General features: G+C 39.8%; 1 protein-coding gene across 1 annotated transcript; it reads right to left on the bottom strand.

Moving 5' to 3' along the window:
• Positions 1-28: 28 nt before the first annotated feature.
• On the bottom strand, positions 29-14,695 carry tbxa2r (thromboxane A2 receptor). Its single transcript, XM_049588127.1, has 3 exons — positions 14,452-14,695; positions 7,101-7,976; positions 29-3,037 (listed from the first exon to the last, which is right to left on the bottom strand). Exons 2-3 carry the CDS (start codon positions 7,884-7,886, stop codon positions 2,714-2,716), a joined length of 1,110 nt encoding a protein of 369 aa, XP_049444084.1. The 5' UTR covers positions 7,887-7,976; positions 14,452-14,695; the 3' UTR covers positions 29-2,713.
• Between the last annotated feature and the right edge of the window lie 1,226 nt (positions 14,696-15,921).

Genomic DNA, 15,921 nt, shown 5'->3' with positions numbered 1-15,921 from the left:
GCCCATTTAGAAGATTTAAAGGTGTTTTTGCAAATTCTTTATTTATATGTACAATCACATGCCATTTCTGTAAAGCACATTCAACATTTACACTTCATTTTACAGGATGCTGCTGCTCAGGAGTTAAAGAAAAACACATCTATTATCAATGACCATGCCAGTGATTTGCTTAACTGAGTGATATTTTGACCGGTATGACTGATATTACAATGTTGAAAACAGATAAATATGAATAGTTGGGTGACTGAGTGATCAAGAAGAGCAAAAGATGACTGTTTCAGGTTTTGTTTTTTGTTTTTTTTTTGTTTTGTTTTTTTACAATAAATTATAATCTCATTATAATATCATAATGCAAATGTATATTACAATAGCTACATCACAATGTTTGTCATTACACTGCTAAAATGATCAGGCTGAACTGAATTATTCAACAACTAAATCATCCCCCAATGAATCCTTGCACTGTTATAGTAGGCTACACACCTTGAAGTCAAAAGTCAAGTAAGACAACTGAGTAAACCTGTTTTTTAAATGGTCAGTTCACCCAATTTCCCCCTTACTTACAATGACCTTCTGCACCTTTTTCCTCACTTATAGAAATGTTGTTCAAAGTTTTAAATGTAATTTTCCATCAGTCTGAGCAGCACAAATTAACTTCCTTTCACCTTCAATGCAGAAATCAGAGTCAGAGGTGAATATCTCAAAATCTTGGCAATTACAACATACAGCTACCTTCATGGCTAAATACTGATGCACAAAGTGATTTTGCCAAGTAGGACATGCTCCTGGATCAACATTGCTGCACCTGTGCTTTATCTTTTTGTTTTCAAAATTCCTTTCTTCTGAGCTAAGTTTTCAAAATTGAAGTTGGTACAGTTGAACAAAAGGCTCAGTAACACTGAACAAAATCCTTACAAGCCACTGCAGGATCAGCAAGTAAGCTTGCTAATGAGGCAGGCTATGCTAACGAGTAAACTTACCAATAGGCTACAATTTTAGCAGTTAGCTTGCTAACCAGGCAGGCTATGCTAACGAGTAAACTTGCCAATAGGCTACAATTTTAGCAATTAGCTTGCTAACGAGGCAGGCTATGCTAACAAGTAAACTTGCCAATAGGCTACTATTTTAGCAATTAGCTTGCTAAGTAGGTAGGCTATGCTAACGAATAAGCTTGCCAATAGGCTTGAATTATTGTTAACTAACAAAAATTAAGGATAATATTGGTTGGTCACAATGTTGGTCCAGGGACTCAACATGGGATGTTGATCCAGGAACATGTGCTATTTGCAAAATCACTTTGCAAGCAACAATAGTGGTATGTGAGAAAATGTATGTTTTTGGATATGGTTGATCTGATGGTTTGAGATGGGAGAGTCGGATATTAATAACCACACCAGTGACACAGTGAGGAACCAGAAAAGTGGTAAAATTACTTATCTATTATATATACATAACACTGTCACGGATGCTAATCTTAAATCTTCATTTTACAATTACAGTTACATGTTCTCAGATCTTTATATCAGTAACACTAAATAGCTAATGTCAGGCATTGTTTTTTTTATTTATCAGGGCACTCAAGCTACTTATGCAATGACCTTTCATGCTGTGTAATACATCTCAAATTAATACTGCTACATTTTTCTTAAGCTGGTAGTGGAAAAGACTGTTCTACCACTGACACATAAACGTTGTATTTTCTGGGTCTGCGTAAATAATCACAATTTAATTTGCTAAAACAGTGACATTCTCATTGGCATCCACTTCCTTTTCCTTTTTGTTTTATTCCTCAGCCAAACATGTGCCCATTAATGACATGCATGAGGACTGAACCCGAGGGTCCATTCCAGGGATTCTGAAAAAGTTAATGACTGATCATTTCAAGGTCTTGAAAGTTTGGTTTAGGTAGCATGCATCATCAAAACAGTGACAAACTCCATGCATTGTCAGGTATTGTATAAACTCTTGGAGTGGAGATTATAAAGGACGTCTCGGGCAGTCTAAGCTATATTCTATTTTAGTCAAAGCATCTTCACCTTTAAGCATCTCTACAATTTGGACAATAGGATGAGTGTTAGATGCCACTGTTGCACAGTTACTGTATCTTCAACAGGTAAGATCTTTAAATATTTTCAAAGGTACTTTCAGAAAGGGAACAACAAAAGAACAGTACTTATCGTGAGCCTTAAAAAACAGTTATATAATTCTTTGTGTGTCTAATATGACACTCGTGAGCACCTGAGCAAAGTGTAAATGAGCTTAAAAGCATAATGTCCTGCCAGAATGAAGTGTCATATCAAAACTATCACCTGAATGACCATAAGTGTGCTTATCCATTGTGAAAAGCTGTTAAAACTCAAATGTCATGAAAGCACTTGATGGAGCAGTACATGTAGACAGAGCAATGTATGTAGATAGCTTGAAATCTGTTTTAGCTGACTGCAGTGCACTGTAGAGTGGCTGCAGGTGTGATCCATAAGTGTCCAACCAGACCCTGTTCTCTCTTTCACATGCCTAAATTTATGTGTTATTGTTAATACTGTTAAACATTTCAGTGGTATGCAATAAAATAACAAAATTCAATCCTTCCCGATTACCAGTGCAATCCTCCTTCTTATCCTGGTCACAGTTAACACAAAACTCATCAGAGCTTGGAAACAGTCAAACACATACTGCAACACTCAGTCTGATGCAACATATCAAATCCAAGCAATCACGGAGAAAGAGGTGGTGGCTTCAGTGTAGATTGAGTTGTTACGTTTGATTTCTCTGTCTCTCCTGTTTCTTCTTGGCTCAGGGCGCTCCCGATTGAAGAGCGTGTGAACCTTCGGATGGTTTCGCCTAAAGACGGGTACGTGGTCATGATGGAGCTCTGAGACCAGTCGAAGCGGGGGTAGATTCTCTTGAGAACTGCCCTTCGAAACAGGATGTATACCCAGGGATCGAGGATCTGGTTCCAGGTGGCGAAGCGTACCCATAGCAGCAGGTATCTGATCTGGAGGGGACCTCCGGACAGCACCGTTTGCGCAATAAAGACCTGTTGGTGGAGGGACAGAAGTGGGGGTAAGGACGAAGGAAAGAGGGGGCAAAAGGGAAAAGACACAGATTACAACAGACAGCAAATTACAGTTGAAATAAGTGGGAAGGAGAGATTAGAAAGTAAGGAGCAAGAGGGGAAATATTAAATTGGTTAATAGTGCAGATACACACAGACACAGACACACACATACGTGTTAAGTCCACTGAGGGAATGGCTAGACTAATTTTGCCATGTCCATTCTGAGGCTTCTGGCTGCTGCAACACAATTATCCCCCCTGCTTTACTTAAGCTGCAGCATTTTATGTGAGGCGTAGCCTTATTAGCATCAGGTCACCAGTCTCTTGTGGGGGAAAAACATGCTAACAAGCTCCTTAAGAAATGACAAATTGGCTTATTGTTGTCTCTGTTCCAAATTCAGCTAGTGACAAAAAACTGTTCAAGTGTGGTTTACACCCTAGCAGTGTTAAGGAAACCGCTACATAAATCCACTTCATCATGTTAAAAAAACTGTTGCATGCAAGTGTTGAGATGAAGTGCAAACCATAGTTTTAGTTTTATGCAAACTTTTCTCAGAGGCAGAGTTGCTCCGGAGACTGAAACAGAGTCACAGTTTTCTGATGACAGAAGGTGGCATTCGTGATCTTGCTTACTGGCAACAGGCTATTTCAAGCTCGATAAGTTACTGTAGCAAGGTTGCTGTTCGGTTGATGTTTAACTCTTATCTGTAGGATTTTCTGCAGCTCTGCTTCAAAGAAATGCTTGAGTAACTAAACAAAACTACAGTCTGCAGATGGTTAAGCTATCAGGTTTTTGATGAAAAGCCATCTGTGTTAGTTTCAGGGAATGAAAGCAGGCGCAAGGGCAATAAACAAACTTGACAAAGGGCTGAAACTATTTAAGTGAGGTTTTTATTTACCGATTAGGAATGGAATGAAGTGCACAGAGCAGCAGCAAAACCAGGATGAGATGCTGGCTGCACTGCAAAACATGCTCCCAATGATACTTTGAGCTTATGGGTTATGGTTGTAAGCTTCAAGGTATCAAGTAAACAGTGTTACCACAGATCCATTCATGAGTTTTATTGGTAGGTGCTGAGGACATGCTGAAGTAGCCGGAAAACCACAGCCCAAAGTTACGATGGGGGTGAGCAGTTACTGTGGGGAAGCCGTGTTATTGTAACGTTTCGATGTTTTAGATTTACTTTTTACTCGCCTTAGTTGGGACACTTGACACATGATGTATATCCAGGGGTCAAATATCTGATTGCAGGTGGCCATTCGTATGTAGAACAAAATAATGTCATCTCTTACAGGATCAGCAGTCACCACGCTCATCAGAATATATATCTGTGCAGGGTGTTACACAACTGAGGTCAGACAGGACTACAAGAAAATATGTGCTCCACTTAGGTAGATTTGGCACTTGTTTTACTTTCTCTGATGTGCTTTAAGTATGTTTAGAACTGAAGCTATGAATTGGCAACACCTACTGGTTCCATCACAGATGACAGTGTGATAGATGGCAGTTCATGCTGGGCTGAAAGCAACGCTGCACCACTTTTCTCCAGGATAGTCTCATTTTATATTAACACACACTTTACCATGAGAAAACTGAAAGGTGCACACAATAAATATACACATAGGGCTATAAAGTTTATGGTATTATTTTAAACACAAACCCACATGTCATATCTCTTGACATGATCGTGAGCTGTTATCAAAAAGCACTCTGTCTCCAATCAATCAGTGTTTTGATCAAGACACAAGTGAAAAGGGGACAAATAAGAGGGGATCATGGATGGAGATTAAAGAAATATTTCACCCCCCAAATGACCGTATCAATCACTCATTCTGTGTTAATGTTTTTCTCACATAAATTCAAAAACTGAGAAAATTCTTGATGCACTGAAGTCATAGGGGACCATGTTTAACAGCGCTCACTCTCACACAGCTCATGCAGTACAAGTCTCATTTAACCAGTTGTACGTTCAGCACTTTCTAAACACATGTTTGCATTTTTGCTAAAACCTGAAAATTAAATGATTCTACACTCTCTTCAAAGCCAGACTCCATTGACAAAAATAGTAATTTTATGTGGCTAAACAGGGGAGATGCTGTCTGCAAAGTGTCGCGAAGGTCTATTAGTCAGATCCTAACTTATTTCCTCCACAGATCTACCCTTTCAACCAAATATGGTCATCTCTGGCTCCGAAAACTTAAGATGATGATGGCCGAAATGCCAAACTTGAGGCATAGAAACAGGAGTCCACAAACCAACGAGTGACATCACTGTAGCCATGTCCATATTTTTTATACTGTATATGGTTATTTCGAAGTCACACAGAAACTCAAAAAAAACTACAGCTCAAGGCAGAGGTACACATGCAGCTCTCCTGTTTAGCCACATAAAATTACTGTTTTTGTCAATGGAGTCTGGCTTTGAAGAGAGCATAGATACGTTTCATTATCAGTTCAGTTTTAAATAGTTTTAGTAAAAATGCATGTGTTTGAGAAGCACTGAGCATACCACTGGATAAATGACACTTGGATTACACTGCACTACTTGTGTGTAAGTTTGCAAACAGATACTTGGATTCAGTTTTGATTTCCTCCATATTTGGATTCTTCATCCAAGAAAAGAAAAACATTTTCTTTACGAATTCAACATAAAGCAGAGTAAGCACTTGATATACAAATGGTCATATGAAGTATTCCTTAAAGTAGGTTGGAGTAAATTCTTCAGGTTGCTTCTACATTTATGACCTTGATACTAATCCTCCAGCAGAACACTTAAGAGATTACGTTCAGGAGGGACAGCAGTTTATTATAACTTGGGCTTTTATTTTTGTAGTTTGTCCTATCGGTTATCATAACATCTCATTTAGGACTGTAATTGCTGAGTGTAGCAACATCCTAAAAATAGGTGAAATTATATCAGATGTTTATGCAGGCTGTGAAAAAGTCAACAGTTTCGCATAACTAGCTACGGCCATAATGTTGCTAGTAATCCTTCATTACAAAGAAATACCATGATTGCACACAACTGCAATAACTGCAGTAGGTCAGAAAGACACGCTGTAGAGATGTTTACACTGGACTGTTGGGTTATGATTCTTCCTTTGCCTTTATTTTCTGGCCCAATAAATTTGGCAAACCAAGGGGTTCATTTTCAACCTTTACGGCTGTTGGACCTATTTATAGTGATGTTGCCAAAGTAAAGTCCCCGTTGTAATAAAGTGGACTTTTACCTTTTAAAGGCATTGATTTCACCCGTGCTCTAAAGCCTAGATGTCTCATCTCAGAAAAGGTATAAAGGAACTCTCTGATCTGAGGTGAGATCAGAGGGCTTTCAGCTCAACTAGTTAGGAAGCTGCATTGCTAAGGAGAAATGAAGCATACAGAGGGGAAGCGGAGAAAAGTAGCTTAGGACTATCTGATGCCTTATTATGGATCAAACAATTGAAGGGCAGTGCAGATAATAACAAGAGCTGGATATAAAGGGTCTGGGTTGGGTGCTCTCCGATACCCGAGAGACCTATAATTCGGTGGACACCGTTCAGTATATGCGTTTAAGGAGACATATGGAGGCAAAGAAGGGATGGTGTTTTGTGGATAGCTCTCTAGTGGACAGTTGCATTCAAAGACATTAAAAGTCAAATGCTAAACATGTGCAAAATGTTAGGACACACACTGGAAAATGCAAAGATCGAGTCAACAGATATTCCTCTTCTGCCTGCAGCCAAAGAAAGCACATTTGCCCATGGGTCTTATCAGTACATAACACACATTGTCACAGACCAGAGGCTACAGTTAGAAAGGCCCACACTATTCACACAGATTGAAACAGGGTCATTGATATTGAATTCAGTGGGAAAACATCAGGCAACATCTGCATCAAACTTAAAAAACCTTCCATGTTTCAGTGCAAAGATACGCTGAGATAAAGTGAGACTACAACAGGGAAGAGTATGAAGTGTACTTTTCAACATGGGTTTACCATTTTTCATAAAACTGGACTTCAACGTATCAGATGTTTGACTATTTATAATGGGCAAACTCACCAGGAGGGGGCACCAGCAGATTGAAGCGATGACCATGATGAGGATAAGCTGAACCATCATCTCTACCTCGTGGTCTCGGCGACGCTGGGTCCCACCCTTTCCGCAGCACACCTTGATCAGGGTCACGACACTCACCGTGTTCAGCAAAAATGACACAGCGATGCACATCAACCCGACCAGAGAGAAGAGGAGGGAGAAAACCATGTTATATCCCTCAGAGCTGATGTTGAAAAAACACCAGGAGCCAGGCATCTGCATGTGGTAGCTCCCAACACCTGTTAGGGGCAGCAAAGCTATACAACCAGCGATCAACCACACCATGAGCACCATGGTGACTGTCCGGCACTTGGGCATGCTGGTGGAGCGTGCAAATGGGCAGTTGATGCCAATAAAGCGCTCCACCGCCATGGTGGCACCAAGCAGCAGTGGGCATAGTCCGTAGAAAACCATTGACATACCCATGAAGTTGCAGAAGTGGCAGTTTGGATCTAAGTGCCTCCAATTAAAGTGTGTAACATGGAAAGAGATTACAATGGAGCCTGTGACCAGGAGACCCATGAAATCAGTGACCACCAGGCCACCCAGGAAGACCAGGAAGAAGGAGCGTGAGCGGCTATGTGCCCGCCGGAAGGACTTGAGGAGAGCTACAAAGGCGATCAAATTGGAGGTGAGACCCAGAGCGGTGAAGATGGAGGAGAAGTAGGCAGAGGCGATGGTGGGGAGGTACTTGAATGGAGGGCTGTTGATGGAGTAGCAGAATGGGGTGTTGTTGGCTGAGGCATTCATGGTGGCCAGCCGGTGTGGGGTCGTTGATTTCAGATGAATCAGAAGTGTATTGGTGACACCAGTGTGAGGAATTTCATTTCTCTCTTCAACCTCAAAAGTAAAAAGAGAGAAGTTAAATATTTTCATACACAATACAAATGAAATGAGCAAAGGGAAAGAGAAACACACACAAACAACTGTCGAGCTATTCTTAGAGTTGTTGTTGCTGTTGTTGCACTTAAAATGGGGAAGTTTTCATGCCATTTTGTTTACTGTTGTGGATAGCCTAAATGGTGCTTATCCAGTTCTCAGGCTGGGAATGTTGCAAAACTGCTGCTGCTGAAAACTGATTCCTATTCAACATCCTTTTTCTACACATACTTAGCTGTTCCCATCTAGGGTTATGTTGGGTTATAATTTTTTCTTCCTCATATTTTGCCATAATTTACATTGGTTATTATAAAAGCCCTGACACACCAAGTCAACAGTCAGCTGTTGGTCAATGTTGGGCCATCAGTGAGCGCCTGTCGCCCTAGTTCTTGCAGTGTGTCCCGCACCATTAGCATTATTTGGCAGTATTCGGCCCTTGTCAGCTTTTATTTGGCTGATTCAGCATGTTGAATTGTCATTGGAGATGGCACAGCTTGTCTGTGAATGAAATCACTCTAATTTGCAGTTCAACTCAGTGCACAAGTAGAGAAACGGAGTGAGGAAAGCAAACAAACAACTAAAGTCAAGAAGGTGTCACATCAAAACAAACTTGTTAAATTGGGTAAGATTATGTTTTAGTCATTGACTTCTTCAGTGGAAATGACTCGCTATTATTCTTGTTAGTCAATATAATTTGTTCTTTCAACATTCTTTCAACTCGTGTCTTGATCTTGTCAGTGTTACGGTTTCTCTTTTTTGAATGACAAAGACAGACTGCTGCCTCCTGCTGGTATGGAGAGTCATTTCCTCTCATGTGGGTGCAAAACATAAATGCTAGTTGGCCTTCAACATTACTAGTTCTTTGATGGTGGTTTGGTGTATCTGGGAGTTAACACTGTGTTCACCAACCTATTTGCTAAGATCAGGGGACATGGCTGCATGTATTTGCTAGGACAATGTCCAATGATGCAAGAAACAGGAGTTAGTCAAATGATTAAACCAACAGTGTAGTTATATTATCGCAAACACTTTATTTGGAGTTAAAACTGAGAGCTAGTTCATCCGAAATGTTGGTGATAATTTCTCATTTTACAGCACAACCACATTAAGTTAAAGCTGAACCTTGAGACTGGGCTGTAAACTGTGACGTCACAAAGGACTGTTTCTGTAAGTATTTCACTGCTTTCCTTTGTTTTTTCTCTCTGACCTGGGGGCTGTCAGATCATCTGACTGGTCCTGTTGTTTGCCCTTACTGACATCATTTTTAGCAGCGTATGCTCCCAGATCTCAGCAATTTACTAATTAAATGCAAAAATAAGACACTATTCTTAAAAAAAAATCTACATCTTAATCCAATGCATCTTGGAGTACAGTGAATGCCTGTTTAGATTGGACATAAAAACCATATAAAGTCAGTGTACCAGCTCAGATACAGCACGTACACAGCACCCACACAGACACAAGCACACAGGGACAACATGGGGCAGAGATGGAGAGAGTGACACAGAGGCCGATATAGACGGAGAGTAGGAGAGCTGTTGTATCCTGGCAGGAAATGCCGTTATGTGAACAGTCCTGGCAGAGACATTAACAGGAAATAAACACACAGTGTCACAAACAGACTATGATGTTGTCCCTAGTGGTCTGTCCCCAATATACTGCCCGTAATGGGCAGATTATATGTGACTGGCTTCAAGTAAAGTGGAGGTGGTGCACGTTAGGCCAGATATTGAAGTGAAATAAAATATATAATAGATATAAATGTCATTTTCCTTAAAAAAAATATTTGTTTAATGGCGTATCATGTGGGTATTTATGTCATCCTCAAAATACCGTAAAGAAATGACATGGAAATATAAATATTACGTGTTAGGACTTGCATACTAACATATGCCTACTAGATACTCAGCCTGTATGGACTGCACACTGCCTTGTAAATGAATGCATAAGAATGCCATCACCAACAGACCATTTTCACTGAAGTATATTTCCAGACAGAAGGTTATGTGACTGTATGACATTGCAGACAGCCAGTCTGACTTGGCCAGCGGCTCTCACATCAGCTTTCATAAATGTTGCAGAACATTTCCAAACGTGTTATCAGGATAAACTGATCACATATTATGATCTATATGGTTACTTTTTTCAATCAAAATGTGTATTAAAATATATTAAAACTTCATAAAGTGACATATTCAAAGCTTTCAGCCTAGCTCAACATCTCCACTGTTATGCAGTCTGAAGAGATGCAATGCATTGTGGGGCAGTTGAGTATGTCCAGTAAGCTCATGCCTCAAATTCTCGCTATTCAGGTATACATCTGGGCTTTTTTCAAGTGCACAAAATCAACCTATAATGCAGTTGGAACACATTACATACTCATTTTGACATCATATCATACTTAACATGGATAGCACTTTAGTGTGCGATTCTAAACACAGCCTATGTCTTTGCTTCAAAAGTCATCTCAGCATTTCCTGTGAGGTACTTTATTTCCATGAAGTAGGTGAAAAAAACACAGCTGATGACACTGATTATATCAAACTGTGGGTTTACTGTAACTTCCTGTTATTATGCCAACACTCATTTTATCAGTGATCAAAAGGTGTAACGTCTTGTACTGACAATGTTATAGAAATGTAGGTGTGATGCTTTTTAAGATATGATAAAACTTGAAGGAAGAAGGAAATTCTGAGGAAAGACAGAGAAAAAATACGCTAAATGCGACATACACAGGACATAAAAAGATCATGTTTCCATTTACAAGGTGGGCTGACAATGAAGTAAATATGAATTAGAATGAAACTGAAAGCTGTGATAAGTGTTTGGAAGCTGTTAAATTCAATAACCAGAAATCCTGTTCTAAAGATTTTCCATTTGGACATTTCTGTCACTTGTCCAATTACTTCATTGTTAAGGCATCTTCTATTGTGTAGCCTTTGTACATTAACCTAGAAAGATGCAGAAAGTATGGGTAACACATTTGGTAACTTAATCTAAAAAGCAGACGCTCTTTAAAAAGATGCACATGCAGCGCATATTTGATTTCATTAGCTGACTTTTCGACACCACCATCTGTCATTTTAATATGCTCTGCTCTCATGTTTTCCTGTTAAACTGAGAGACTGAAAACAGAAACTGGAACTGGAAAAGGGGAAAAAAAAATGCACAATGAGTGTGAAGATGCCATTGTATATTGTACATTGCACACATTACAAGCAGTTCAACTGTTCAACTGCACCACAACAAGCCTGTCCAACCCTTGAATTTATGTCTTCAAAGTGAGAAACAATACGTCAACAGTGGGCAAAATTCATTTCCAGCTCGCTAAAAGTGGCTGATTGTGGCCAGTATCAGTGGCTGATTTACACCTACGTAAAAATCTTGGAAACTTTTGCAACTCAGTGGAAATCCCCAGGTGATAAAATGCCCCTGACACTAAACCTGTTAGGAAAGATTTTGTTTGTTTGTTTTTTGACCATACATTTCAAAAGAAATTCTTATTTGATTCTGTTCTGGTATTAACAAAGTGGACATGTTAAGAGCAAATTTGCTGCTCCATATATCAATTGCAGCAAATGGACACACATGTTAAGCCATATGACTAATATCACTTAACATGTCTCGGTTGTGGGAAATGGATACATGCATGTTAAGTGATATTAGTAATATCGCTTAACATGCATGTATCCATTTCCCACAATCAATATATAGAGCAGCACATATTCATATTAGCCGTGACGACAGGTTTTGTGTCTAATTGCCACATATTCCCAAATGGCAGAAAATCTAAAGATACATGAAATGAGAGAATCCTCTGCGATAAGCTAACTACACCATTATCAGGTCCTTTCATACCCCAGAGAATACTAAAATGAGAGAGAGGGTACGCGGCGCCAGTTCTTGTACGACCCTGAAAACCTCTTAAGTGTGCCATTAGCCAAAAGTGCCTGTTAGCGTCTGAAAATCAATATGTCATATTCAAAATGGCTTCACTGAGGCAGTCCAGTGGTTTTCTATTCAAACTAATGGGAATCCACGGAATGAGGTGCGTGAACTGCATGCCGTGGAAAATGCAGAGTGTGTGCAAAATATGTGTCGAGAGGTTTCTGAGTAACTGCCGGAATCTTTTTCTGAAGAGAATTTTTTTTTTCATCTAAATGCTGAACAGATTGGCTTCCACAGGACACTATTAAAATAGGGTTTGCAGTGTGAAACATGCAACATGTACTGAAACATTCTGAGACCTCTGGAATAGTCCTGCAGTCCATCAATACTGTACAGTAATTTATTATACTTGTTGGTATTGCAATCCTTTTAATCAAATGTATTCATAATTAATTAAAAACAAAAACATGGGTTTGCGTTACATTATCAAGGCATAAAGGACAAAAGCTAAAAAAAGAGCACTAATTTGGGAGATAATAAAAACTAGAGACCATCTTGCATTGGGGCGGCTGTTGCTCAGGAGTTACAGCGGGTTGTCTGCTAATTGGAAGATCGGCATTTCGATCCCTGGCTCCTTCAGTCCGCATGTCAAAGTATTCTTGAGCAAGATACTGAACCCCAAATTGCTCCCGACGGCTGTTCCATCGGTGTTAGAGCATGTGAATGGTTACTGGGTAGCAGATGGCACCATGTATCATAGCCTTGGCCACCAGTGTATGAATGTGACTGGTAGTGCAAGTGTAAAAGTGCTTTGAGTGGTTAGAAGACTAGAAAAGCACGACACAAGTGCAGTCCAATTCCCATTTTCTCCGCTGCAATACAGCAATCGACAATTTAAAACAAATGTGAGCCCCCCCGGTCCCCTTGCTAGGACCACATCAATTGTCATACTCAGTCATCATTTAGATTACAGCTACACAGCTGTAAAATTTTATAACTGCATGTTGCATGGTTGACAAACTATCACATTAATGAAATCTGCTCACAGACAGTCAGACAGACGGACAGGCAGACAGACAGACAGACAGATAGGCAGACAGAAACACCTGGAAAACTACTCAGAACAGCTGTGGTAGTTCCTGCAATAAAAGGTGTCACCAGGACCCCATTTTGCCATGATAACACACACAGACTCACAAGGTGAAAACGATACCAGCCCTGATCACATTCCTTTGCATTAAGTCTATTAGCCAATAAAGTGGTTTTGACATTGTGCTTTCAGAAACTTCACGGCCTGCTGGTTTAACTGGGTCCTCTTAGAAATCATTATTTCAAATACAAGACCCAAAATGTCAACCTAACTTATGTAAAAATCTTGACACTATATGACATCATTATTCATTTTAATATTAGAAGATCTTTGGTAAATGCCAAACTGTTTCTATGCAGTTTATCAAATAGTACAGAAAAAGAGTGAGAAACTGATGTGTATACTGTCCAGAAATCTGTAAAGTTGTTAATGATGCTGACAAGCTGACTAAATTCTTGAAAAGGTTTTGGAGCCGACCCTTGTTGACTTGACCCTACATAAAACTCTCTAAAGAAACAGCTGGCAGAACACCAGTTTGTGTTTTTACATGCTGGGTGGAAAGAGTTCATATCAAAACACATGGATTGCACTCAGTCAACTACTGTGTGTGTTTGATTTAGGAGGACCTGAGCCCTATTTCACGCATTATTTCTGCCAAACCAGCCGTATTTGTCACAATGTGCTGCTGTGCCCTGCTGACTTACAGAATTGAGAGAGCATCTTCTGCGAGTGCACTGGGACGGGATCCAGCATCATTTCTAAAAATATAGGGCCAAAGGTTTCAGTTTCTGGCAAACAATTCTGCCACAGGCAACGAGCCTTTGTTTATTTTAACATGCACACCATCAGTGGGAGATAATTCATGAAGACTGGCAAACGCTGACATCATGAACCACATCTATTATACCAGGAGATTGTTCCCAAGAGAGTTACCCATTATAAGCTGAAGTAAATACTGAGTTTAATATAATTTGGCGTAAAATTGTCCTTTAGTTCATTTTCACAAAACCCTTTGCAGAGTTTAAATGACTGAACCACTGAAAGTGAAAGTTAATCATTATATTATAGTAACCCCAAAGCTGTTTTTGACAGTGTCTAATCAATACTGTACTGAGTTAGTGCAACTTTCTTTCAACAGTAAACTGAAAGTCTCTGAAATATGATTTCTTACAGTGACATATTGGCAAATGATGAAGAAGTTTGATGCCAAATACTTACATTTACAAATCTATAGCAACAACACAAAACAATTTAAGCTGACAAAATGCAACTTCTACTGGGTGCCCTGAGAGAAAAGAAACCGAGTAGCCCTATTTATTCTGAAATACTGCAACAACTAGAATTATAACATGCACATATCATAAAGTCTCTACTCTGCAAAACTTCCAGTTAATCTTTCATGTGTCATAAACATTTGTTTTTAAAAGTTGATTTCTGAGAGATTCAAATTTATCTTACCACCGCAGCTGCACTTTCAAGATCCAAGTTTACTCTCAGTTGGGAAGTTTGCAACACTCCATCCAAACCATCTTTCTGCACTTATGGTTTAACAACACAAACAATAGCCACAGGAAGAGGTGGGAACCATATCTCGTACACCAAGTCCCATGTGATGGAATTAAAGTTCTACAGCAGGCTGCAAGCAGTAACCCCTGATCATCTCCACTCCCTTCCCCTCTAGCTCAGATACTCATCTCTTCCCCTCCAGTCGGGTTTCCTTTTGCTCAGTTGGCCCCTCCCCGGAAGACAAAAGGGGAAGGGCTCTGGGAAGACACCACACAGTATTTTAGGCAGAGGAATGAGCAGCAGACAAAAGTCGCAGAATCAACTGGAGGGAATGAATTGTGGAAAGTGGGGGGAAAGGGCATTTGTCTCATGTTCAGTCGGAAATTCTATTTAACTTGTACGTGTGAGTGTGTGTGATGGGGAGGTGGAGGTGCTGTCATGTCAAACTGTAGAAAAGGGTCAGTGAAAGACTATTTAACACATCAAAACGCACAGTATGGGACTGAACAGCGACAGTGCTTAAAATGCCAATAAAAATGAAGTTGGGTTATCTTAAAAAAGCTGTGTTACAGTAATGTTTGCCTTTTGTTGACTTAAGACTTTAGCAAATGGAGTGATCAAACTCATTTAACAACACTGACATTCAATTCAAGACTATTCTGGAACAACTGGAAAAAGGTGGGCATGCCGTCGACAGATGCTTTTATTTCTTCGGCTTTAAATTTTTTATATTGAATCTGACCTTTACACAGTGCACATAACTGAAGGACTTATTCGGATAGACATATGCAGAGCAGATGTGGATCATGGTTGCCAAACTCTTTCAGCTAAGCGAAGGCATGTGAATCAGTTACGAGCAGAATCTAGCAGGAATGAAAGTAAAAAGGAGAAGTTACAGGGTTATTAATGTTAGAGGTTATATTGCTGTCATTTTCTTTGCTGATGAATATGTACAATTCACAGTGTGTATTGAATCTGAGGAAAACAGTCTGCCAACTGCAACTTATGTTGGACAAATGGGAATCAGTGGACATTAAAGGGATAGTGAATAAGATTTTGGAAGATTTAGTGGCTTCTAAGGGGCGAGGATTGCAGACTGCAACCAGTTGAAACTTCTCCTGATTAGAATTCCTTCAGTGTTCATCATTCACAATGTTTTTATCGGGAATTATCTACTGAGGTCCCTTTCCTCTCGAAAATAAACGGGGTCAATAAAACTGGTAAAAGCACTAAATTGCTGTCAAACACATCATTCGTCAGTCAACACTGTAATCTCTCAAAAAAATCTAAAGTGCTTCTTTTTTACTGAGTCAGAGCTTACCCCTGATGACCTTTCCCCTTTCAATGAAGCCTCTCCCCCCAGGCTATTTTGACTTTCATTAACTTAATTATACTTGCGTGAGGTTGTGGGGTTGCTGTAAT

Source organism: Epinephelus fuscoguttatus, linkage group LG10 (genome assembly GCF_011397635.1).
Source record: "Epinephelus fuscoguttatus linkage group LG10, E.fuscoguttatus.final_Chr_v1".
Taxonomy (NCBI): Eukaryota; Metazoa; Chordata; class Actinopteri; order Perciformes; family Serranidae; genus Epinephelus; species Epinephelus fuscoguttatus.
This window is presented reverse-complemented; position numbering and strand designations above follow the sequence as displayed.